The 26,748-nt window shown below is 41.3% G+C and overlaps 2 protein-coding genes across 6 annotated transcripts in view; one reads left to right on the top strand and one right to left on the bottom strand.

The window, feature by feature from the left end:
* The window catches only part of CFAP74 (cilia and flagella associated protein 74), a 95,727-nt gene extending 71,913 nt beyond the window's left edge, over positions 1-23,814 (top strand). Inside the window, exons 20-40 of the mRNA XM_075114291.1 lie at positions 104-216; positions 1,057-1,179; positions 2,300-2,421; positions 6,431-6,559; positions 9,658-9,745; positions 10,332-10,505; positions 11,823-11,956; positions 12,585-12,861; positions 13,350-13,457; positions 14,113-14,267; positions 15,512-15,646; positions 16,012-16,121; positions 16,503-16,558; positions 17,256-17,375; positions 17,640-17,792; positions 18,656-18,785; positions 19,326-19,480; positions 20,530-20,668; positions 21,456-21,583; positions 22,012-22,146; positions 23,337-23,814. Of these exons, the coding sequence (XP_074970392.1) occupies positions 104-216; positions 1,057-1,179; positions 2,300-2,421; positions 6,431-6,559; positions 9,658-9,745; positions 10,332-10,505; positions 11,823-11,956; positions 12,585-12,861; positions 13,350-13,457; positions 14,113-14,267; positions 15,512-15,646; positions 16,012-16,121; positions 16,503-16,558; positions 17,256-17,375; positions 17,640-17,792; positions 18,656-18,785; positions 19,326-19,480; positions 20,530-20,668; positions 21,456-21,583; positions 22,012-22,146; positions 23,337-23,450 (2,798 nt within the window). The 3' untranslated portion in view covers positions 23,451-23,814. The remainder of the gene's footprint in view (positions 1-103; positions 217-1,056; positions 1,180-2,299; positions 2,422-6,430; positions 6,560-9,657; positions 9,746-10,331; positions 10,506-11,822; positions 11,957-12,584; positions 12,862-13,349; positions 13,458-14,112; positions 14,268-15,511; positions 15,647-16,011; positions 16,122-16,502; positions 16,559-17,255; positions 17,376-17,639; positions 17,793-18,655; positions 18,786-19,325; positions 19,481-20,529; positions 20,669-21,455; positions 21,584-22,011; positions 22,147-23,336) is intronic.
* LOC142066629 (uncharacterized) overlaps positions 1-26,748 on the bottom strand; it is an 86,354-nt gene that overhangs the window by 26,852 nt on the left and 32,754 nt on the right. For 2 of the 5 annotated variants that reach the window (XR_012663751.1, XM_075114359.1), the window contains exon 5: positions 22,311-22,401. The exons of 1 other annotated variant lie outside the window; for it this stretch is intronic. The gene's annotated coding sequence lies outside the window, so the exon portion shown is untranslated. Of the gene's footprint in view, positions 1-20,648; positions 20,735-22,310; positions 22,402-23,957; positions 24,042-26,748 lie in introns of those variants that run through there. 2 more of the 5 variants (XM_075114361.1, XM_075114360.1) reach the window with 2 other exon arrangements.

The raw sequence follows: 26,748 nt of genomic DNA, 5'->3' as shown, positions 1-26,748 counted from the left end.
AAATCAGTGTACTTCAGCTCTCTCTGATAGTTCTGTTTAGTGAATAGATGCGTGCATCCAGCGTTTTGTGAGGTTTTGTTTGTGGCTTTTTTTTTTCCCCCAGAACAACTTGGTCAAGATGTATTAAACTCCAGATCAGATCTAGGTACAGACAACGCACATAATTTAGTGAACCTTTCTCCTGAAGAACCACCACTCGAAATTATGCTTGGAAAGGTAATGAATATCCTGAGATACAGTCAAGATTTTCTCTAGTCTAAGCCTACGTCGAATAAATTGCTTTGGCTCTGGTGGGAAATGCTTAAGTACATGATCAGTTTCAAGCCCACTGGACTTCACTGTATCACAGTTAATTCTTCAAACGAAATCACATGACAGTTGCCCTTTCTTTTGATCTTCAAAGACTTATTTGAGCTGAAGGATTCTGTAGAGATCTACATTTCCCATAATTTAACTTTGTTTGTTTGTTTGTCAAACTGATTTTTCCACTGTGTTGTTCTGTGGTTATACAGAGTCTAGTGACAACACAAGGGATGGGGCAGGAACAATGTCTGGGAAACGCCAAACTTGAGCCATATTAAAAAATCTGGACATAAGAGTCCAGATACTGGTTTGTATGAGCATTTAGGGCTTCTGCCTATGCACGCTAAAGGAGATGGACTTAATTCTGAAACCAGTAGAGCAGATCTTTGAATGGTAGCACAAAAGAGCTTATCCATGTTTTAGTTGCATATTCACCAATATATGATGGAAACATTTTGGTAAGCCACATTATCTGGCTGTCATACAGAGTCTTGCAGGAAAAGCAGCCTCTCAGAAAAACTCTGACCATGCCTGGTTGTGAAACCAAGTCTTTTCTTCCCCCAACTAAACCTCCCAGGGAGCTACTGATACTGATTTTTCCCTTGCACAGTGTGTTCAATCTAGTTACAAACCAGGTATAATAGAGTGTTTGTGTAGTATGAGTGTATGCTGCTGCTTTATTGCAATACAATTTATAGCCAACTACAGTAATACAGTCGGATTTTCATTAAAAGCATGTTACTTCTTGTTTAGGTTACTGAAGGTGAAATTGGACCCTTCAGCTCAGTCAAACTGCAGATTATATTTGTCCCAGCTATCCCTGGGGATGTGCGGGCAGAGTTTGTGATCACGTTTGACAACTCAGACTGCAAACCGGTGAGTGATTTTTGTGTAAGACTTGCTTCAAAACACTGTGGAAAAAGAGATTAAAATCCTCCTACTTCTGCTTTTCCCAAGAATTAAATTTGCTCAGAATCCTATATTAGAAACAGGAGAAGGAGGTAGAGGAAAATATGAACGTTATAAGAAATAACAGTGAGGCACCATATGATTACGTATGATGTGGTTTGATGGGAGGTAACTTTGTAAATCGTGGCCCTTCTTTCTGACTCAGTGTGGTTATTAAACATGTTGATTCTCTTAAATTTCTATGCAAATAATCCTGATATTCCCATTTTATCAGACATCATGCTGGAAAACATCTAATGTCCTGGAAACAAATACGAAAGTATTCTTCTCTCTTCCCAACCTACATAGTTTATTTTCTTTCTGATATATCAGAATAGGAATTATTTAGCATGCAGTAGTGAAGCTGATGTGTGAAAGCTGGAAGAGATGATAACTTTGGTTACCACTTCAACATATTTTGGTTCCACACTTTATTGGAAGCCAAATTCTGCCTGGGAACAGTTCACAGGAGCTGGCCAAAAAAAATAAAGAAAAACGTCTAAGAAGCTCAGGAGGCCAGTCTTGGCTCTCCCCACGGTCTACAGATGGAGTTGTCTGCAAAAGGAGCTGCAGGTGCAATACTGCAGGCTCCCGTGGGCACCCTCTCTTTCTTTATGTAACTCTGAGCTATGTGGTTGTTGGTGTCAGACCTAAGGTCATTATAGGAAGTACCGCGCCGTGCTGCCATTACTGGATTTCTTTGCTGGCTAAACAAGCTGCAGTCTCTTGAGTTTTTGCACGTTCACTTAAGCTAGGTGCACTTTAAATATTTCTTTTCAGTATCATGGGCAGCATGGTACTCCTTCATGGTCTCTGTCAAAGAATCCAAACCAAAGTATAATTCTTTTTTCTGCTGGGACACAAAACCATCTAGGTTTTATTTTACAAATTATTTTCATAGCTTTGCCTAATTAAAGAGCCTGTTGCAATATGAATAATAAAATATTTTACTGAGCTGTAGATTATAGCAGAAATTCTTGCTCTGTCTACATCAGTGAGAATTTGAGCCTAACAAAAATAATTACACTCTCGGTTTATGTATTAACAGCTGTGCTTTAGTGCCGTTGGAGTTTCTATTGACGTGCCGGTTTGGGTGCCCAACCCCAACGTTGATTTAAAGATCTGTATGTATGACCGGCTTTATCAGGATTGTATTATCATTCACAGCAGGTGAGCTACCCTGCCATTATCAGCTGCTTTCTCTAGCTTAATAATAAGGTCCTAGTGACTAGGTGATGTCTTGAGGTTCCGTTGTGCCAGACCCATCTCGTCATCACAGGAAGCTGAAGAACGGTTTGGGTTTTCCCTTGGTGTTTCAGGAGGACATCCCGATTACAAGCCCTCTGAGTTCCACGCTTCTGTGGAAACTGCATTTGGGTATTCTGCTCTCCCAGATTCTCAAGAGCAGCCATAGCTATGAAGTATCTGGGTTAATACATGCCTTTCCACTCCTGCCAGATTCCCTGTGTTGTACCTGTTCTGTGGTATAATGTAAAGTCCCTAGGGGGTCGCAACCCCACCCAGATTCGTCGTGTGGAATGTGCACACTAAACGTTAGGGAGGTAAATGTGTCTAAAATTAGGTGTGCATTGGGTTTAATTGCTTCAGCCAGGAAAGTTTTTGAAAGAGTATTTTGTTACTTCTCAGCTATTTTACCTTTAATTAAAGTCCATGGGAGACACGATCTGGAAGCCAGGCTTGTGCTAAGAAGGTCAGCCACCGGTCCTTCCAACTTGGGTTATGATGCTGGATAAATAGTGTCAGCCCTTTTGCATCTGCTATAAAATGGGAAGGGTACAACCCTTCCTAACCCATATAGGCACTAAGCACTGCACTGGAGTGACGGGTGACACCTTGTAATTACACACATAGCGACCAAATACCAATTTACAGGGAATAAAAATATCTGGGTGTTTCTGTAGTCTAAGTCAGTAACGTCTGAAGACTGTTTCTGTTCGCTCTGTAATATAAAGATAATATTTCAGCTCATTGGCTCCCAGAGATTTCATGCTATTATAGAGTGGTTACATAAACTTTTACTCTCTTAATTGTCTCCAGGTGCTGGGTGTCTTCCCTCTACCTAATGCAGTCACTACTGAATGCTTATTTTAGCAATTTGCATTTCTTAGATTCTATTTAAACAGGATTGGGGTGGGTTTGTGGGAGGGAGGGGGAGAGATTGGTTCTGTAGAAGGTATCCATTCTAAACCTCTTACCAGAATTACAGACTGCAGAGATTCTTCACAGTTGGAAAAAAATGAGTAAAGCTGTTATCTCAGAAATTCAGCTTACAGATATGACAAGCACAAGTTGTTATATAAGTGATTTTACTTGGGCTAGATAACCTAGGGATAAAACTTGTAAGTACAGAAGCAGAATAACTCTCCTAATGAAAACTTAAGATTTTGAGGGGATCCCAAAGATAGAAGCTGTCAAATTGCTTAGGGCAAAACTCCTTAACTGAGGGAAAAATCCTGCTGATCCTCCGCCAAGTTTCACTAAATTAAGAGCACTTAAGATATCGTACACTGTCCTTAGTACCTTGGCAAATCAAGTCTTTGATGTCACCCGCTTCTTCATAGTTAGGGGAAATTGTCTTTGCTATGGAGTTATTTAGGCTGAAATTCAAAGTATTTCACGTGCAGCAATACCATGTCTTAACTTCTCATGCTGCAGAAGTAGACAGATTTCATTATTCAGTTAGATGTGGTGCCTGAGAAGTCTCTTCCTCTAGCAGCTATTGGCATTTTTCAGTACCACGTATCAGAAAGAGGATTCCGCATTGTTACATGGTGCATGTCAAACCACATCTCAAACAGAATGAATCTAAACTGCTGAAAATAGGTATAAATTACTATCAGTTAAGAACAATTCCTTAGGTTAGACTAGGAAATAATCAGATGAAATAATCCATTAATCGCAATATTAAAAAAGCGGGGGAAGGCAGCCTTGCTAAGGTCCGTGGTTTAGAACTGTGCACAAAGGATCCAGAGCCAAGGCCAACTATCAGGCCAGCAAAGAAGCGTCCAAACTGCTGTCAACGTCCAAAGATAATAGTTTGTTACAACAGCCTGACGTGTGAACTGTGTATCAGCTAAAGAGTTACTACAGTGCTATCTGTGAGCTAGTGCTCGTAGCAGCCGTTCACTGAAGGAGACAAAGGTAAGGTTACCACAGCCTGGCTGAAAAGGCTGCCTGTCTGACAATTGGTGAAGTGCCTTAGCTAGTGAGAGCTGAAGTTCAGAGCCAGTAGGTGTGAAATCTTAGTAGCATAACTCTAGAACACAGATTCTTTGGTTAGATATTGATTGGAAAGCTAAAGAACTTGCTCTTCAGGAATATTCTTACAAATTTCTGCTCCAATCCCTAACTAGTTATAGAAAAGAAAAAAAAAAACAACCCAAACTAAAACTTGTAGCGAGACAATTCTTTAGATTTTTGGGGTAAAATCTGACCCAGCCCCGAGGGAGATGATATGTTAGAATAGCCTTTCGCTCACCACCAGTACACACAAACATCTGACAGAAGCAGAGCAGAAAGAACGTTGCATGTTATTGCTGCTGCCATCTATGACATTGCAGTCTGTAGTATCAGTAGAAGATCAAGCTCTCAAGTTAGTTAGATAGCTCTGGCGCTTGAGTGCCCCAGCAAGCTCTGTAGAATTGCAAAATATTCATTAATACTGGTTTGGGTCTGGGTTTGGGGGATTTTTTTTCCTGGTCACATAGATGATGTTAATCCGAAAGCATAAACATCATAAAGGGTGAAAGTGGCTTTTTGGAATCCTGTCCAGTATGCATCACTTTGAAAAGTAATTTCTTTGCCAGGTTATAACCTGCACTGCTTTAATTAATTAGTATGTAGTTCTCTTAGATTGTCAACAGTCAGAAATCGTTCCAGGCTCCCAGTAGCGCATGCTATAGCTGTTGGTTTAGAGCAGACCATCTGGACTGACAGCTTGTAAACCAGTCCAAGAGAAGGCAAATGACAAGCTGAAATATTTGTAAATTGCTTGGGAATTTTGCACATAGGCATAAAATTGCAAAGCAGGGTATGGTTTGTGGCTATCGCTGTATTATAATATGGCCAGAATTCGGAACAGGGAGGTGTTCCATAGCTTCCAATATGCTGTTCATAGGGCAAATTGATCACAAGTTTTAGCAGAGGAATTGGCAGCACCAGCTTAACCGCACTGTGACTTCTAGGCCTGACGAATCTCTGCTGTTAGAGGAGAAGTTACAAGAGATCTGTGAACTCCCATTATTTAAAAGAAGTCATCACGGTTTTGGGGAGAACACCCGAAAGCAGCAGCGGGCCACTGCTTGCCTGGCATAGGACAACCGTCCTGGCCCCGGCCCGGCCCCGAGACTGAGGATTTTTCCTGCCTGTACAGGCTTGATTTTTGGTACTGAAGGTTTAGAGATAATTAGGAGGATAATGGGGATGAATGGCATTAACAAACTGGGGACATGTTGATGTTTTAGGTGTATTACGCTCTTTCAGGGTCATTCTTTTGATTCTTCTGACGACAGGCTGGGACATTAAGTGCTTGTTAGCCACTTAAGCAGCATCTAGGTATGCTTGGGCCCCTTTAGGGGTTGCTGGTCTTCATTTTTCTGTTTCTCAGAGTGAATAACAGGTTTTCATTCGTTGCATCCCACCCACCACCAATTGTTACATAACCGAGATCCAGCATTGCCAGACGACTGCTCCTTTTCCATCCTGAGTGGGTTCTGTGCTGCAGCTAGGACCAGTTCGGTGTCTCAAACATTAGGTGATTCCTCCTGATTCAGACAGAGGGAATGTATGTTAGGAGCAAATAATTAGCTGATATTTCACAATAATTTGGCTTTGACTTTCTCCTGACCTGACTTACCACTGTGCTTCGCTTTGATAATTATGTTCTAATCAGGTGTGTACATTGCTTGAAATACAGCTGGGTTTACTTACAGTACCTCCCAAATCTTGTTTTCTATACTTATCTTAAAAGAGAATACAACTGTGTGATTTTGCTGTAGCAGTTTGACATGCCTATTATTTTCAAAGGAAGCTTAGAATAGTTACAACCTTAATGTACTGTAGAGATGTGAAGGGGGGATCAAAATCCAAGAGCAAATGTTGCTGAGGAGGCAGCACGGGTAGCCTCAACATCACCTGAGCACGTCTGATCTGTTTGCAGAGCAAAAGCCACGCTGCGTTTGAAGTTTGAAGTGTGCAAAGAATTGAGTAAGCACATGGAGCTGCTTCCAAAAACAGGTTACATTCAAGCTCTGTCATCCTTCAGTGTGCAGTTGAAGTTTCTGCCCAGGTAACCCAGCAACATTAATCTTTTCAGTGTTTAAGACAATATCTGTAGGAGGCTGTCAGTGGAAAACCTGAGCAGGACAAAGTTTTTTCTTCCTTCCCACTGTAGCAGGCTGGACTTCACGCTGCCGGTGTCAATGCAGCCCTAGTCCCCCCTCCCCGCCCTCCCCCTTAATAGTTGCCAGATGCTCAGGGAGGAAATTAACTTGGATCTCATACCTGTGAGGAAATGCTTTTCCTGTGGTGACAGCAGTAGTGTGAAAATCTTAGCAGTTGCATTCCTGGTAGGCTGTTCCCATTTCTGCAGGGAAGCTATTCTTGTACAAGAGAGAGGTTATCTAGGCAGGTGGCTGCTTCATGGATCAGCGATTAAATGATTTCTGGGCAAGAACTCCTGTGCTTGCCAATTAAGGTAAGAATGGTTGGGCTTCCTCTTCATGTCTCTCCTACCCATGTACATTTTTCTCCAAAATAGGAATGTATTGATCTTGAATTTCATGTCACATTTTATATAACATCCTCTGAGATGCTAAAAGCCTTAGCCCAGCAAGTTTCTTTTCTCCATTTCATGATACATCAGTATCAACTCAGTATACAACTCAGTTATAGGAAACAAAGAAATTTGCATTCAAGAGCTCTTGTTGACCACTGTTAATTTACTTCCCTTGTCATTGCCATCCTAAAGCCTTTAGCAGGACATTTCTTTTCAAATACAAATTAAATTATCTAGATCTTAATTCTGGTGTACAGGCAAATACTTCAGTGGCTTTTGCATTGATTGGTGCTGCGAACCTGCTGCCTCGTTCAGAGAGGTCGCCTGGTCCTGTTGATGGACGTGTATTTGGACCTTCACTGATGTGCTCAGCACCTCTGGGTTCTAAACTGAGAGTCCCATCACCGATTTTGAAATTTTCACCAGGTTAATATTCAAGGAACTAGAAGTATTTACAGTTCTTCCAACATCTCGAATCCTATCAGGTTACAACAACAGTAACCATTATGATGACATTTTTCAGTTCCTAAACTTCAGATGCTCTAAAGCACATTATACTTACTGAGTGGATAGAAGCGTAGCTTGGGTTTAGGACATTAATCTTCCTTTAAAAAAAGGGGAAGATTCAGAGAGGAGATTTGATGAGATTAAGGCATTTCTGACACACATAAATATCTGTCTGCTTCAGGACACGGAGCAGTTTTAAAAGCCCTAACAAAGGGGGGGTGCGTGTATGACAGAGAAAGATGAGCTTGCTACAAGCTGATGTGAGGTACTGAGCTAGTGACACATTTCTGTAAATGCCTCCTCATTGATTTAGGATTATTAGCTCGGTTTTCTCAGAAGGAAGAATAGCTATAGTAGAAGTGACACAAAAATAAAACCACACACTCATTCAGCAATACTAAGTGAACAGAGAGATGACTGAGGGCTTGGGAAGCCCTTCGCGTGCTCTGCACACGGAAATGCTTGGTCAGGCCTTACAATGCTCATAACTTTCTGGGTGTTTGAAGCAGACATTTTCTGTTTACTTGAAGGCAAGTTTTCTAATCTGCTGATGTTCAGAATTCCCAGATACCACATCCTTTGGGTTTTCTGCATTTGGAGCTAGTTCTGCAGATGCTGGAAGTCTAAATCTGTTTTGTCTTTTATACTTCTCTTTAATTGCTTTTAAGCATGAAGATGTAATTTTCAGAGAACTACCTGAAGGATTTCAGTACCTTTTCCCCAAGGCATAACAGCTAATTTAGGGTCCATCACTGTGTACGTACAGTTACAATTTTTTTTTTTCCCTCTGGGGTATTTCATAATACATTAATTTCTTCTGCTATTCTAATGTCCCATGACAAAGTGAAAGCTGATGCTTTACTCCTACCTTGTATTTAACTCCAGTTCCTATCTTTAAACCAGTTAGCAATACCTTTGAAGATCACCTTCTAAAGTCACATTTCAGACTTGCAAAATACCAGCCAGCAAGATTTCGGATCACTGTGGTGACTGAGTGGGTGCTATTTATTCATTAACTATTCTTTAACAATACATTAAAAAATTGCATGTAATTCCAGTAGTAGTAGTAGGAACATTATCGCTGTGGAGACGTAAGAGCAGGAAGCAATTCACTCTGGTGTGTACAGCACTATAAATAGCCCGGCAGAGCTAAAGATGCTAGAGCTTTTGTATTGTCTTGAAGCTCTGAAATTAATTTTATGATATACTTCAGCTACAGAAAACCTGCCTCTTTCTTATGAATTACTAACCTGGTATATAACCAGGCATTATTGGTCTCCAAGTTTGTTTCACTCTATTTATGCCTCTGCACTTTGTGATCCAGTTGGTTCTGCCTCAGACGGGCTGGTAATTAACTCACATCAGCGTCAAAAGGAACCGCTTGCCTCGGTCGGGTGGGTTCTGTGCCGCGGTTGCAGCAAAGATGCAGAAGGCTCATATTCTGATTATAAAGTAAGCTCTAAGTTTTTCAGAATTTTAAATGACTGGATGGCATTTTAAGAAAAGGATAAATCGATGCAGACCTCTGTGAATAACTCCCTTAAACTCCTGTGTGCCCAAAATCCTGTCTTTAAAAAAGAAAAATAAAAAAACCCAACAGTAACGTACAAGGTCAACTGGTCTAACTTCATTGCTAGACACCCTGGCAGTCCGTGCGTACCCGCTCAGAGCAGCTTGTCCGAGCTGTGCCGTTCTATAGGAAATGTGTGACGTGGCCACAGCATTTCTGATCCGACTGCATCTTCGTTTTCCTGGTCAGAAGGTGGAACTTCACAGGTCACTAATTTTTGATTGGCACTTTCTTCCACCATTCTTCCACCATTTTCCCTAATACTTGCATGTATCTTACACACAAGATTTTAGTTAGGCTTCACTTCAGTGAAGCATTGGAGTTGCTGCTAAATCAACTATACACGTGAGTACTCCCATCTGAGCACAAACACTGTGTTGAGATTAAAAGCTGCGAATAATGCAACTTTTAGAGCTTAAGTAACAGATTTTCCTTCTGTTCAGAAATACATCCATCAGTTTTTTATTATTCCCCTTAGCTAGAAAAGAGTCAAAATATATTTATGAAACTGAATGTACTTTCTGGGTTTTAGGCACTCTCTTCCTGAAGATGCAGGGAGGTATTTCAATGAGGAGACAAGAGTTCTGGAAGTCCCACTGACAATACTGATTGTGGAGAAGGTTAGTGATTTTTATTATGCGGGTTATCAGACTGACAATAGATGTAAATTATTTTGGCGAATGTTACTTAATGGTACCTAACCTTAGATTAGTTCTTTACTAGTTAAAGTCCTATGATAACGGTAAAAGGTGCTTAAAGTGCTAATAGAGGTTTGATAACTTCTTGTCAGCATGTTTACAATACAGAGAGTTAAATCCTTTCTAGACAGTGCTCATCCATTCCCTAGGAGTTTATTGTGTGCCAGACAGTTACCAGATGCCGTAGCACAATCTCTGTATTCTGGTCTGTACTGCAGATGTAGCATATTCTTAGAGCTTACATTTCCTGGAGAGGCAGGTGTGATTCCGTACTAGCATACGGAATTTGAGATACAGATTATTTATTTATTTATTTTGCGTATCAGAGACATTTCCTATTGCTTATTTCTGGAGAACAATAAGGCTGAAGTAGATATATTACATTTACATATGTTATTGTCGAGGAACAGAAGAAAAACTTTTTTGCATGGATGACATTTCACTTAATGACTTTCCTCACCATGCCACAGATGGAGGTTTTTATCCTGTGGTCTTGCATTTGTTTCAGGCTAAAAAAGTTAATTTTACTGTCCATGCAATTGTTACTACTTCTGATTTGGAAATCAGTCCAGCACGGATCAATTTTGGATACTGCACAATCTACGAAGCTGTGCAGGCAAATGTCACTCTGACAAACAAATCCATCTTACCACAAGAGTTTGGATTTGTGGGACTGCCAGAGGTATGTAGTTACCCCCGCACACCTCTTGTATCAAAATATATTTCAATATTATGAAAATGTGTTTCAGTGTGAGTGTAAATAAATCAGAACTGCTTCTTGCAAGCCCATGGAAACACTCCTGCCTGCAGCACTGTGGAAAGACGCGGATTAGTTCTGGTACTGGTTTGAGTAAATTTCATCTTATTATACCCTAAGCATTCTCCAGGCAGTATAAACATATTCGAGGAGGTTTTACTACTCTCACCTACACAACATTACTAAGATAACCTTATCCCATTAGAACACCTATTTTTTACACCACAAAGTCTACTAACGGAATACCTGGTGCACCTCTCTTTCAGACTCGCAGGTCGCTTATATACTAAATAAAGCAGGCGTCGGGATGTTGCTTTGGCTCTGAGGCTGAGCAACATCGCACAGTTTGCACCCGAATGCCTAAAGGCTTTCTCTTTAAAGCAGGATGGCCATGTCCAAACTGCCTGTTGGGAATCATTCCCTGAACCATGCCTAGGTATTTTCTGACTGACACTAAGTTGACGTGGAGGCTAAATTAATCACAGGAGCTGCCAGTTTCGTGTGGGCTAGGTCTACTGAATTTTTTTTTTTTTTTTTTGCAAAAAGTTAGCTGTTCAGGCTTCATAATAGCATGATGATCACAGTGTGAAATGGTTTGGCATATTGGAATCAGAGCTAGAGGAACCTGGCATTTAATTGGGCATTCTCCCTTTTCTCTGCTGTTTTAGGGATAAAAATCAAGGAGTTAGCTACACTTCCGCTTCGTTAAAGCTTTCCTTCACCACACGTATTTCATCATTAGCTTAAAATGTGATGGGGGGATATTCTTGAACCATCATCAACTCATCAACACAAACCAATGTACACGTGCAGACATTGAACTGGTACTTGTCACTGTGGTACCTGCACATCACGCAGGAATCAGCCTTTCAGAGGTGCAGGGCGATCTCCTGAGATTCTTACCATATTTCATTCAGTTGTCTGTGATGAGTAAATAAACATCATTAAGGAAAGGTGATTACCATAAGTGGTAAGAAGCTGGGGAAGAGATTCTACTGAAGTCTGAGTTAATGGATTTAATGCCTTTTGAGTTACTTTGAGATCAGAAATCTGCCTGTCAGTCAGACACCAGTCACTAACCCAAATGAAAGCTTCTCGCTGAGTTTCTGTTTTCCTGACATCTGTACAATAACAAAATTTTTTATATTGCCAAAAACTATTTTCATTTATTTAATAATTTGATAATGTAACTAATAATTTCTTATTTTAATAACAATAATTTCTTATGCTGCCATTTTGAAGTTTGTTGAAATTCAACCCAATGATGGACTTGGAATTCTTCTTCCCCTTGAGAGCCTGACATTGGACATAATCTTTAAAGCTAACAAGGCAAAGGAGTACAGCTTTGACCTAACCTGCAAGTCAGAGATTAATAGGTATGTTAAGAAACGGATCAAGTAGTAGGAAATCTAGAACTCTAAATCATACTGGATTTCCACCGTTCAGCAGCTAGTTCAGCAACTGAATCCCTGCCTACTTTGAAGAGGTAAGGCTAGGGTAGAAATGTGGAGCAGGTGGGAATTCTCCTGTTGACAAGAGATGGTCAATGCCTGTTAGTTTCACCCTTCATTGACGTGTCTGGCTTTACTGAGGTGGCTTTTCCTGCCCCACCTGACGTTTACCCTTCACACATCCAAGCTCCAAGTTTGCCCCAGGTCATCTTAACCTGCAGTGTTCTGCCTGCTCTTTCAGCAGAATTACTGAAGGGTTTTGTGGTTTTTTTTTTTAATGCTTCATACATTAAGCTAATGCTACTAAAATAATGATGGCGTAAACTTTGATTTGACTGGATGTGTTTCCAGAAGTTCACAGAGGAAGAATTCAAGTAGGGACTCTAGCCAATTGTGCATTAAAAATAGAGTATTATTGTTCATCTTTAGGCAAAATTCCCATTGCAAGCTTGAAATTCTGCTTAAATAGGGACTACAGGATTAGTTCCCTATTTTCCGGGCTGATTAAGAGACTATTTTATGCTGAGACAATTTATCATGTGTTTATTTTTAGACAATTCAAGCTGTCATGCGAAGCAGTTGGAGTCCACCCACCTCTTGAATTGTCTCATTCCTTAGTTCAGTTTGCTGCAACAGCTTTAAATGGTGTGTCTACAGCAACACTGTATGTGATGAACTCCCATGTGAGTGTCAACCGCTTTACTCACGCTGTCCCAAGAATTGGCAATGGGGAAGTTGCCCCTGTTGGACCCACTTCATTTGAATTCTGTGTGCCAGAAGACTGTCCAGTGACAATTACACCTTCTGTTGGGACCGTGTTGCCTGGGACGGTAAATTTACTTTAAACACCAAGTGTTCTGCCAAATCTTTTTATCATCTACATCCTTACAAATGCTGTCACTTGAAATGAAGCTCAAAACGTAAATTACTGCTAGAATAGCCGGAGTATTTTGTATTGTTTAAAATAATGTTTTAAATCGGACGTGAGGGGTTGACCGTCAAATCCGGCTAGAGCTTTATGGAATTTTTCACCCTGAATGTTATTTCCCCAGTGCTGCCATTCTGATTTATTTGAAGAATGTTTAAATATCAAAAATACTGGTCATATAAAACCAGCCCACTGTAACACAGTGGACTTCCAAAAAAGCTGCAAGTGACCTTATCCTTAGAATGATCTTATTCACTTGGTAAAAAAATTGTATTTTATTTCTTAATTTTCTGCTGTCGTGTATCTGCTCCCATTGAGCTTTGTAGGTATAACACATGTGTGAGGGCTGAATTTTGCCTCTCGTTCTTGTGTATGCTCTCACGCTCCCAGAAAAGCTTGATTCAAGTGTCCTTCAGACCAACATTGTCAGATCAGCTAATCAGAGAAGAGGCAGTTCGGAGGCTTTGCAGAGCAGCTGCGACAGGGGCAGAAATACAAGTAAGGAATGCTAAGAACCAGCACATGCTGCTGGTCTGTTACTTCCAGATATTTGTATCTCTGGGTGGTATTTTTATCGTAAAATTATGTGCATATTAATGAAGCCCAAGCTCATGATCCATGTAAGACCTGCCTATAAAGGACAAGAGTATGACTGTACTGTTGCACTCACGTGTAGTCTGTTCACCGAGCAATAATTTAATTTCATGCTAACAATTTCAAAAGCATTCATAGAGGATTTTCTTGAAAATGCTAACTGCAAGTGCTCTTAAAAAAAGAGTTTCTGCAATTCTTGCAGATTTACAGCATACATGGACTTTATATATGCAGTGCTGTGGGTCAGTTAATTTATGTGCGCACCTGTGGTTGTCTTTAATTATGAGATAAATAGGTAAAATTCCCATGAGAGATACAGTCTTTTACTCATCTGCTCCAACAGGGGAACTCTTTTTTTAAGTGGGGTAAGAGATGTACATTTCAACTTAATTTTACATTATTAGAAATGTATGTAATAACTACTGTGTCTGTGGCGTGTTACCATAATGCTCCTGCTGTTCCCTTCTTTCGTGCACCCTGTCGCCTCTTAGGTTCTGGATCCTTGGGCCGGGGCTGCTTATTTGTAACCTGATGTCTTGATCGGATTGTGTGTTTGCAGGAAAGGAAGAAAGATGAAAAGCGAGAGGGAAAGAAATCAAGCGTTCCTATTCCCAGACAGCACTCTTCCAGAGAGCTCACAAGGGATGGAGGCAGTAAATACCTGACTGCTCTGTGTAGTTCTGAACAACCAAAATCCACAGAGTTAAAGCCTGAGTAAGTCAGCAAAAGCATCTTGTACTATGTAGACAACATTCTCTTTATAAGTAGATTAATAAACCTACTAAAACCTATATGTAGACAAGAACGCAAACTGTGGAGAAGAAATAGCTCTAGCTATGTTGCAAAGGCTGTTTCCAAAATTAGTACTGCTTTTAAGCCACGCAGCTGTACCCTCTCATGTAAGGCAAAGAATCCCTTTATGCATCAGAGGGATTGAAGACTTCAAAGAATATACCAGAAAGCAGGAGATTGGACTTACGGGTAAACTGGGCTGAACCAACATGGGTATTAATTTAAAGGGCAACCAGAAAGCTGAACTTCGTTACCAGAAGAAACTACTGCTAATATACCTCTGAACAGGTCTAACAGAGCTGAATACGTTCAGCCCAGAAGGAAACCATCTGATGGCCCGCAGCCGCAGGTGCGGGTTTGGGGGTTTGTTTTGAGGGCTTACACAGTCCATCGCATTAGCCGTGGTCATCTCCAGTCCCGGAAATGTAATGATGCTCTAAAATGTGCGTTTTAAGTAGTCATTTTACAATATGTGTACCTCGGTGAGAATTAACGTTGATAACGCACTATCTAGAAACGTGGGTACTTAGATGCAAAATCTGACACTTGAGGTCCCTTGTTTCGCGTAGAATTCAACCCTTTAGAACCACACTTCTGCCTAATCTGAGGAATTGAGAGGTGTTTGGAAGTAAATACATGCTTAAACACCAGGCGTCTGGCTGTACTGGATGTCAGACATTTTTTACTAAAATCTCATGTTCATTGCAATCCATTAATTATAATTTGTAAGTAATTTCAGCACAGGTCATAAAAATAAAATTTATATTTTAAAACTCCCATTATGAAGTATTGCTTGGCATATTGCATTACAGAAATGTGATCACGCTTGTTTACGTATCACTGGAATGATGTAGAAGTACTGGAAGGCACTGGAATACTTAACGTATTCAACACAAGAAATCGTAGTAAGGATTTTGCAATCTTTAGTATATCATCTATTACCTGGGTTTGTCATTTTTATTCTCTTTTGGCGAGAAAAGCAAACCGCTTTGTAGGGCGGGTCCATTACTGTGCATCAAGACAGTAGCTTAGTTTCACTGTTATGTGCAATTTTGAGTGGATGACTAAGAAACAGTAAACACAAATAGCTCAGTAGGTATTTATTTTATATTTTTTTCCCTTGTTCTCTCACTTACTGAGGTGTTCCTTATTCCTGGATTTTCTAGTTCTGATGCTTATGTGGCAGCCCAGGCTTTCCTGATGAGGAATTTCAGTGGGAGGTTTGAAAAATACATCATACCGTGCTTTGTTGCAAGTGGACGTATCAGTGAAAAGAGAGGCTCTGAAAACCTAAGCTGCAGGTATTTGCAGTTCATGATAGTTCAGAAATTTGAGGGGAAATGGTGGGCATGTTAATTTATTCATTTGGGGAGGAAATTTGTTTTCTAATCTTAATTACTTCATAGGTCACCGGTAGAAACTCACGCTTACAACCCACTAGTGGGATACGAATCAAAGACATGAATATCAAAGCAGCTTAAAGAATTTAAAGCCAGATGTAGTTCATCTTTCTGCTCAGGCATACGCAAAAAAGTCAGCCACCAAAAATTATGTATTGTTTTGCAATACCGGTTTAACAATGTCCTGTAATATGAACAGACTAAGCACAGATCTCTGACAGTAGTTTTCATTTCCAAGAGCAAATATCCTTGTGCCGTCTCTCTAGCCCTTACAACACTTTGTATTTGGAGGTGCACTGTCCGGCTGTAGCACCATCTCTTGTGGTCACTTCAGACAACGGAAGAAACACCATCAATTTTGGTGATGTTGCAGTAGGTAAGAAATTTGAATTCAAGTTTTGAGTTTTTTCTCTCTGCCATAAATTTCTAAGCATAGTTTTGCATTTTCTTGTACATTGTTCAGTTGGTTTTCAAAAGTCAACATAGAAATTAGTCCTGTAATAGGTACTTAGGTGGAAAATTAGAAGCCTATCTGGCCAGCTGAGGCGTGTGAAAAGCAGACTTGATCCCAAAAGATGGAATTGGGAAGCTCTGCAAGTGACTGTACAAATCTGAAAGTATTTTGTTGAGCTTTGACTGATGTATTAGCCATAGAAATGGAATGAATGTTTGGCCCGGGTAGAAGCATGAGTGAAAGGAGGAACGGTAGTGCATGAGCGAGCATCATCGCTTTTTGAAATGTTTTCATTCCCCTCAGGCCACAGAGCGATTAAGCGAATTACAATACAAAATATCTCCCCAGAGAAGCTGGAAGTATCCTTGTTTGGAACATGTCAGTTAATCTGCCACTCAGCTTCTGTTTAATTTGAGTCTGTATCTGTAGGAGCTGTTTGACACTAAAGCAAGGAGGAGGTAGCAGATTTCAGACTTAATACACATCTTTCAGAGTGAGGCAGGAGGTGATGTGAGGAACATATTGGACGAGCTTAGGTGACCTAATGGAAAGCTAATTCCATCCCACCCTTTTAACTGGAAATAATTCTGCACAGAGCTGAACTTGAGAAGCACTTAACCATTTTCTAATGTACAATATGACGTACGCGTGAAACAGAACCAACAACCCCATTTTTTGCACAATGCTCTCTGCATTTCTGAATACCTTGTAAGAAGAGGCTGCTACACTGGCTTGTCTGGGCTAAGCTGTGTGGGATTGTATAGGAGATTGTACCAGATCTTGGGGTGAAAATGACCCATTCCAGGCAAAACCTGAACATGGAGTTACATGAGAGCTTGTTAACTGGAAAGGGATCTTGCAGCTATTTGAGTTCTGTGGGGGAAAATAAAAAAGGATTAATTCTTTTCTCTGCGCTAGTTATTGATCTCTGAAAAAGCTTATAGATAGATAGATAGTTTATTCATCTTTGGTCTGAACAATTCTTAGAATCTGTTCTTATATCTTTTTCCCCAATCCTTGTTTATAAACTTTTTTCCTTGAGTTGCACTATTTTAGCTAGGATTCTCAGTTCTGAATCCCAATGGTCCCTTCCTGTTGGTCAGACCAGTTGGAATGCTTGAGCCAGGGGAAAATAACACCCTCATCATCTCTTTTTGTCCAAATGAGAGTAAATGGGTGAGTACGAGATACATCAGTCATGGGGAAAAGAGGAGACACAGAGAGATGGAACGGGCTGTGTAATATACACATAGTACTGACTGGGTTGGGGCTGTATAATAAGAAAAACGTTGTTGCCTGTGCATAGCCTTTCCCGACATTTGGATCTTTTGTCTATGCACTAAATCCAAAAGTTCTGTAGCGATGGCCTGTTGTGGGAGTTGGAGGGGTGGGGGCTGTTTTCCTTCAGCACCTGGGCTAACACAGACATCCTCTTGGCAGTTTTTTGAAATGCTGGACATCCGGACAGCAAAAACCAACCTAACGCTGAGTATCACTGGTCATGGGGTGATGCCATCGATTGTTTGCTCCGTGGAAGAAGTACTTGATATGGGATATGCCATAGCCAGGGAGAAGGTGACTTCCACATTCAAGGTAAATCCCGCTCTGCTGAACCGGAAAGCACGTCAGCAGTTTCTGTAAGGAGGAGGAGGAGTTCTGTGGCTTCTAGGCCGGCAGAACGTAAGGCTGAGTGGCGAACTCTAGGCGGAAGAACATAGCTTTAAAAGCATGTCTGGCAGAGTGATTTGGTGCTGATGCAGTTTCAGGCCAAAGGTTACAAAGCTGTGTGGGGAGGACCTTGTTAGCTGCTTCTGTCCTGCCTGCAGCCTATACAAAAAATACAGATCCAGAACCTTCTATAAAAGGAGAAACAGTCTGTGTGATCGTCTCCTTACGTCTAGCCAGTGCGCAGAGGGATGTGCCGTCAGAAATGGCTTTGCTTTTACCACTGTTAAAAATATTTGCCCTCTTTCTTTATTCTGCCCATTACTGCTATCGCAGTCGAGGCTGCTCTGTGCCCGCGCAAGGCAGTGACAGAGGTACAGGGGTGAAATGCAAAACTGGTCCTACAAAGAGCACACGAGGGTCTGCCACGGCACGGCCTAGGGAAGTTCCAATTCACTCATTCACATACTGCAAATTCCCACAGCCTCAGAAACAGGCCAAGGTCTAGGTGTAATTTTTTTCCTCTCAGATTTTGTCTGTCAATAACCAAAATATATTACTTGCTGCAAGACACTTAAAAGGACCCTGGTCCGTGTTTGTTGAGGGGTGGGTGTGACCTGACACGTTACAGTAGCAATAATACGTGCTTTCAGTGGCACCTGTGGTATCACCACACACACACTGCAGTAATGCAGCAAAATAAATCCAGCCAGTTCAGAAACTGTGGGTCCTACAGGCTTGAGAATCCATTTTCTTAATGAAAATGCTGTTGTGCGAATTCATGCCATCAGATACAGAACACTTCCACACTGACCCTGCGATACTCCATACAGCTGGATTCGCTTTCTTCAACAAGGGACAAAGACCAGCAGAAAATTCCATCCTTTATTACGTCCGCTTTGCGAAGAACAGAGTTTGTTGGTAAACTTGTTTTTTTCTTTTCTCTTTTTCTTTTATTAAAGACTCAGAAAGTATAAAGCAGCATTACTTTGTCCTGTTAGATCTACACAACTCTCAAAACCTGGGGCATCACATCACTGAAATTAAAGACATAATTTTGTTTACCCGGTAGGAGCCGTACTAATTCTTTGAATATGGGTAGCTGTAAATCTATGCAGCCTGAGCAAATATCCACAAGTAAGGAGATACTAGTGTTTGAATCTAAATAAACCCACACAGTAATTGCATATTAAAGACTATCTTTAGGGATGCCCATCTCTGTAAAAGGACATGTTAGAATATTGGAAGAGTTTGGTGATGCTCCTTCAGCTCCTCTGGAGGTGAATGCATTAAACTGATCGCTGGATCTGTCTGGTAGTTCTAACACCCTGTCTTGCAAAACCATGCATCGGGTCTAATTTATTTCCTGTTCCAACAAAAATTAAATGGGTTTAAAATATATGAAGAAGTAAAACAGAGCTGTCCTCCTTTCTTATTCGTATCCTCATTTTCATTTACCAGGAACACAGAACTATAATGGCTTGAGTGTGTTCAGCGTCTTTCCAACTGAAGGAGAAGTTGTTGCTGGGAAGAGTCAGGATTTTATTGTTACTTTCAGTCCTGATCATGAAAGTCTGTACTATTCTGACCGTCTCAAGGTTGTGTTCTTTGGCAAGGTGAGACAATCAGGATACCTGGATTATGAAATCAAAGCCTAAATATGACCTGCAGTGATTTTTATCAGCATGGCTCTTTGTAGGAGTTTCAAACAATTACATCTAGTGGATAGCTTTTGTAGGCAGAAATATTATCATCTTCATTAGGTGAACTGAGGTAGGTAGGAGGTGACAGGTTTGGGGCCCACTGACTTTTTTTCAGGTCTTAAATATTTAGTTATTACTTCACAACAATAGTGACCTGGGATTCGGTCCTGCCTTCTGCCCACCTGTCAGCATGGTGTAAATGAGAGGTGATGGGAGCTAGGTTGCTGATACACTGCTGAGCACAGCTCCAAGGGGGTTCTCTGCAAGCAGCATTTCATGGCAGAGGCGAGTGGAGCTACACAAACTGACAGGTGCACGGAGTACCAGGAGGCTGCTGCAGGCACTCAGCATGAGGAAGGAGGTTTCCATCTGTAGAGCAGCAGTTGAGCTCAGATGGAGCCCAGGTTAGGATATACAGGCTGGCAGCGTAGCAGGTGGCTTTGTGCCACGTTCCAAAAGAGACTGACCGAAAGTTAATGACGAGTGCCAACTAACGACCATCAGCAGGCCCTGCAAACGCAGAGCAGAAGCCGGTAGTGAGCAAGGCAGTACTGTTTCTCTCCTTGCAAGCTGTGTCTCTCCAGATTATCTTTAGGATTGCAGTTAAGAGTGCCAGTGGGAATAAGCTGAAAATGAATGAAGAGTGGTCCTAGTTCACAAACTTTAGCCAAGTTGGGCAGCAGATAAGTTTTGCCTCTTTTAGTGGCTTTAGTATAAGTCATTTAACCAATCCCCTCCTGAGGCACATTGCCCGAGAATGGAAGGTTTTTTAAAAGAGAAGTGCCTGAGGGGACAAGACAGGGGAAGAGGTCGGTTTCTTGCATTAGAGTACAGGGCCTCATGGCATTTATAGAGGCAGATGATGTCACCATTTCTATGCAACCGATCCTCTTGTGTCAGTATTCCAGTTACATCAGTACTTCAGCTGTAACCTGCATTTGAAGCATTCCTGTCTTATATAGAAAATAGCCCACGTGATCCACCTAAAGGGAGCGGCGAGAGATCATCCAATGTTTGTGGAAGGGGGAATTCCGCTGGATGTGCCCGTTGAGTCCTTGGCTGTTACATTACCCATGTCATCACGGGAAGCACTAAGAGGAGGTAGCGTGTTCACACTTACACTTCATTAAAAGCAGTGAGTGATAAGGCCTGGGCATGTTCCTCATCCTTTAAGAAAAAGTAAATTAAGGATAACTTTTCCAGAATCAGAACAAATAAGCATTATGGCAGAGCCTATATTCATAACAAAAAAATGCAGGAAACTTTCTCTTAAGGAAAGATTTTCTCTTAGTTATATCCTGACGATCTTCTATCTTTGCAACTTACCTTGCCAAAATTTATTATAATTTAATACTACTACAAAGTATTAAGGTGGATTCGCTTTCTGCCACTTCTCTGACTGTATTATAAGTTTATAAAATTATTTCATCTATAATAACATATCCTGGACTCTCCCAATTGTAGTGTTATGAAACAGACACACTTTCAGGGGTTTGAATTTATCCTTCCTTAATGTCTTTGGACAGGATTTCTGTTCAGAGACAGCATATAAGCAACTCCTGGCTCCTGAGCTATAAATAAATCCAAGCACGTACCATACACAAACAGGAATACGGTACACACAACGTATGCGCCGTGGGGCTAGAAAATGAGCACGCGACGTGATAAACAATTAACGGTTACAGTTTGCAATTGCAAATTATGCAAAACCTCCTTTTGCTTAATTCTCCACTAACTCTGTAAGAAGGATCTCCTTTCTGTGCCAGCTCATGAATTTGCCACAACGTCACTTTGTTTGGGACCATCCTGGTGTAATTTGTGCTTGTTCCAAATTGGTAATTGCTCTGTTTTGACTGCCTCGAAGTTCACTTTATCCACATTTGTTTAGAGCTGCAAGAACCAGTGAAGTCCATTCTCCTCGTACTGGAGTACAGCGAGGGAGAGAGTTCTCCAGTGCCAGCAGTGACAGAACTGAAAGTTGGAGCTATTCAGACAGCTAAGTTTGCATCCAAGAAGGTGAAGAAAGTAAAAAGTGCAGTTTTATGTCAGATGCTGTAAGGAATACTGACAGTGCATAAATGGCTACTAGTTCTTTCTGTCAAATATTCAGTCTATAAATTAAAAAATACAGCTTTCTGTGTTTCTGATAAACTTTACATTACAAAAGCATGAGTGTTTGAAAAGAAAAGATTAATTTTCAGGGGCTAATATGAGGAATTAGCATTATCACACTAATTCAGCAGCACAATTAATTCAGCAGTTTGCTTCCCTAATTCTGAAATAGAGAAGTTTGAGCACAGAACTGAACTTGACACAACGAACAAGATGGACACCTGCAGTTTCAAAGCGACAGGCCCACATACAGCAGCCTTTAATAAACAGTCATTGCGTTTGAAGGAGCAGGACGGGCTCTAATGAGGGTGTGTTGTGTGTGTCTCTCGCAGAACGTGGAGTTCAGTTTCGATGGCCTGCAGCCCCTGCAGCAGAAGGGATTCAGTATTGAGTCTGCGAAGGGAACCGTTGAGCCTGGTCAAGTAAAACGCATCAGTGTTTCTTGGGTGCCACCTGCTGACTTCCACGTAAGTTACAGGCGCCTCAACGTCCTGCTTCGACGGGAAGCCTGTGGCCGCTGCTTTCACCCGACCGTAGGAGCAACACAAAAGCTGATCTGGAAGATGTCAGCGGTACAGGCTGCTGTGACACACTAGGGTGGTGGAACACAAGTAGTTACCGAAGGGGAGTATAGGCTGCTATAAACACTGATACGAGAATAAAGGCCAGGAACAATAGGTGTGATTTGGAGGCTTGCTACCTCGCCGCAGGCTTCCAGTCATCTGTGTGATAAAAAGAACAAGTATTAGTCACTGGCATCTTACAGAACTTAGAATAACTTCTCACAGGTCACTGCATCATCTAGCACCAAAAGGCCAAAATGCCACTGCTGTTAGCTAAAAGACACAGCTTAGGTCATGCTGAAGTGAGCTTTTTAACGCGCCCTGCGCAAGAAAACCCAGTCTTGCTGACAGAACTAAGTTGACAGGGATCATTCTGCTACAGCATTCACGTTTCTTTTGGCCGTGGGCTGCCTTTCCTGTGGTAGACTCCTGGAAGTCAGTGGGGCTTCTTTCATTTTCCACTTTATGAGCCCTGTTTCCCTGGCTGCTTCTGCCTTTATGTATTGCAGAGTCTAGGTATGAGGCCCAAACGTCTCTACGGGGCTGTGATTGCCCTTCCTGACTCATCTTCTTGGGCATTCATGGAGACTGAAAGAAGTTACTCCCCTGCTTTTTGTTGTGAGCTGTGTGTGGGATGGCAGAATGAGTAGCTTGTTCCAAAATTAAAAGATTGCTGCTGTCATGTGCAGAAAGAAGGCAGTAGAGTTCCTGGTATGATGTATCAGGTTGACATCGTGCCTCTTGGTAACCACTGGTTGTTACACAAGATTTAACGCTATCAGGAGCCATTTCTTTCCCAGCCCTCACTGCAGCGTACTCTGTTGCTGCTGTGCCCAGTTGTCATGGCTGTAGCGTGGTGACGGTATCTGTAGCACTCTGGCGATAGAATGCTTAGTCATTGCTGCTTTACTTACTGCATTATGAGCATTGCATGGAAACATAACAGAGCCAACACCGTGGGAAGAGAGGTAATCTATAGCTGTAACTGGTACCTCTTACAACTGAGATGTAAAACGCATAGTTTAGAGCTTGATCAACTAATCTGTTCTATGTACAAAAAAATAGATTGGTTTTATGTGTGGATTTTTTTGCAGGCCGATTACCCTCTGCTTGAAACAGCCCTTCTCACCTTAAAAGGTGACATTAAGGAATCCTACCAAATCCTCTTCGTGGCAAAAGTTGTGTCTGCATATGCTGCCACTCCGTGAGGGACCCAAGCTACATGGAAAGGAAGGCGGAGGCTTAAATTACAGGGAAATCAGTGGATCTCGGTTGAAATGTGGAAAGATTTTGAGATTGTTGCAAATATGTGAGGGGAGCAGAGAAGTGGGAAAGAAGGTGACATGTAATATTTTTGCCTTTTCAAAAAAAAAATTGTATGTAAACTCTCATTCCACTAGTTACGTTTTCAAGCTGACTCTATGACAATTATCTTGTAGCAGAAGAAAGAATTAATGAGGGGCCCAAGTAGATATATCTCATTCAGATATATTTCAAATGAATTTTAATGTATTTGGAAAATCCTTGCTTTTTTCCTTTTAAGACCAGAATAAAGGTTCTTATTCAAGTCTCCTCCAAATCATTTTGGCAGTAATGTTTTATGATACACCATGGCATCTTCCTGATGACACACGGTCAAGGAGGAAATAGCGACCACGCTGTTCGCTGAGTCCAGGATGGATGTCCAGCAGCTTTGTATTTCCACATTTGCTTTCCTCTGAATTCTGAGAGTCGATTTCTGCCTGTTACTGGGGAGGCTGGAGTGCCCTGCAGGTGCAACTTCTGTCGGGAAGCAGTAGCTAGTTCAGGGAAGAGTAAAGTACAGAGGCACTACACTATGGAGAATGAAGGGACCAGGAAGTCAGCAGAAATCTAGAAATACAGATAATCTTTTAAATCTCATATCATGCTCTGTCCTGAATCACAGTAAGTCTGTGGCAAAATCCCCTCAGCACCACTCCAAAGGCACATTACCATTTGGCCCTGTGTAGCTGTTAAAAATGCTCATTTAGATTATGCAGTAAGAAAATAGAAACAGACTATTTGTAAATATCCCTCAGGTGAAATCTGCCAAGTTGTTGGACTGCAGGGAAAAAGCAGTAAAGCAATTGTCACATGAAATATTTTAACTAATTTCCCCCTTTTACAGAGGAAGCTTGTATAACTGATGAAGAGGGGTTCCTTGTTTTTCCACAGACAGTATGTTTGATCCATTCAGATCTGTTCTCATTTAATAGTGGATCAAGTGACTGTGAAGTTACTTAACTCTTCAGTCTAAAGCACTACAGACGCCGAAGCAATAAGCCGTCGCGCTGGGAGGGGGCAGGGGCTGGAGGGGGTGGCAGTGCTAGCCAGAGACAGCCCTGCCTTCACGAGAGCGGCACGGAGCATTGCTGCTGGCACAGCTGGGGCAGCCGGGTTGAAGCTGAGGACAATGACGCTTGTGTGCCCATTCCCTTACAGTCCTTGCAGCCCTGGAAGGGAGGTTAAATACCCTACATAAAACGAAACTGTTGCAAATAGCACAGTTGACAGTTACCTAATGATAGGAAGGTTTTCAGAAAGCAAGGAAGCACACAGCGTGTTGGAGTGGAAGGTTTATTCCGGGCAGTTAATTTGTGGGCATCCATTATGTGAGGATCCTTTGGATTTCACTCTTGGAAACTGAAAAGTAATGGCTGAGAATAAATTAGTCTCCAGACTCTCATAACCATATAATGTGCTGAAAATAAGTATAAAATTATCTACTAGGAAACAACACTCCTGTCTTAGGAATCTTCCACTTCATAGAGGTCAGGTACTGTGAAAAAGCATCCAAAGCATTCAAAAAAGTAAAAAATCTAACGAATACATGTAAAGACTGTGACGATGTTGAAAAAATGCGGAGGTTGCTTGCAAGAACAAGAAGGCTTAGTAAGCAGAAAGAGGGTATATAGGCAAGGACCAGCTGGTCCAACCAGCGGTATTTGCTTGGACACTGAATCTGAAAGACTCATAACAACTTCAGAGAGCTCTGGATGTGCCCATTCAGTTGTAGAAGTTGGAGGGTCAGGCACTCAGCGTTAGATTAGTGTATTCAAGAGGTGAAGTCGGTTATAAAGAGTTCTAATGCCATTGACCAGCTTAAGCCGTCGTCTGTTCTGAATAACTTACAAGGTAAGCAAAGGGTGCTACCCATTTTTAACTGCAGTCTTTGGACCTGATCTTGAAAACTTACATGAATAATTTCACAGACTTGAAGTGAGCATAAGGCTCCGGGTTTCACTGGCCAAAGTTTCCATGCTTAGAGCTAAATATGTATTCATTCTCTCCAGGGGGAGTGTTGAACCATGATAATAAGAATAGGTTGCTATTTCTGGATACTGAAAATAAAGAAAACTATGCTTGCAATACACCAGCTGACATTCTGTAAAGTACTTATAGAAATCGAAACTGTTTTTATTCTCTTTCATGAGAGAAAAGCCTGTTAATTTTATCTCGAGCCTCAAAAGTAATCATATTTGACTTCTTGGAGGCATAAAGGCTGATCTTTGCAGGACTGAGTTTTCCTTTCTTATTGGATTGGTTTTGTTCTTTTGGCATACATGGCTCAGCGTGCCCACTCTTGCATGAAGCAGTGCGTGAGCAATGAGAGAGACAAGCTGATGTGAAAGGGAAAAACAAATTGTCTGGTGTGGGAAAGCAGCCTATGCTGCTTCATCTGGAACACAACTAGAACTGAAAAGTAAAAACAGTTACCTTTTCTGCAAAATGTAGCCCTTGGATGTCCCGCTATCATTCAAATGAGAATTACCACATTTTCACCAAGGGCTAGAAAACAGTGGGATCCTTTCCAGAAAGAAACAACTAATCCTCTGACATAGTTGCTGCAATTCTTGGGCTTGATTTAGCATTTACATGAAGTTTACCAATTATAGAAGAGTTGAGCTAATAGTTTTCCCTTCCGAGACATTTGACAGAGCTTGTTTCTTTGACTAAGCTGACTGAAGTGGAAAAGTCAGTGCCTAAACCCTGTGACAGTTGTATGCTGTTTCATCACTCGCGCTCTTCACTTGCCTAAAACCTCTTGCTTATGTGCATCGATGTTGAGCAAGCAAGCCAAGGATTCAATAATAGATCTGACTTATAAACCAGAAGTAATGAAAATAATTTCATTTAGATTAACATAGTTGCTTTGGCTATATTTTTAATCGGTGCTGAGCCTCTTTAGAATCTTCACAATGCAAATTTGCAATGAGCCAAGCTGCACACTGTTGGTCTACTAAAAATTCAGGAATTCTGTGTGGATGCTTCTACCTAGACAGCTCTTACGTATCTTGTATACGGAACCAGCTTCTTGATCTTTCTCCAATAAGAGGAAACAGAAAATTGACGGCGATGACCGACTACTGGAAACAATTCTCCTGCTAATTTAGACACACCAAACTGAACTAGAAATAGTGGGTTTTTAGTGGTATGTCCTTGAGGACATAGCTGGAAGCACTATTGCATTCTACCTGCATGGCT

This window comes from Phalacrocorax aristotelis, chromosome 19, assembly GCF_949628215.1.
Source record: "Phalacrocorax aristotelis chromosome 19, bGulAri2.1, whole genome shotgun sequence".
Classification (NCBI taxonomy): Eukaryota; Metazoa; Chordata; class Aves; order Suliformes; family Phalacrocoracidae; genus Phalacrocorax; species Phalacrocorax aristotelis.
The sequence above is the reverse complement of the archived record's forward strand: the minus strand, read 5'-3'. Positions and strand labels throughout refer to the sequence as shown.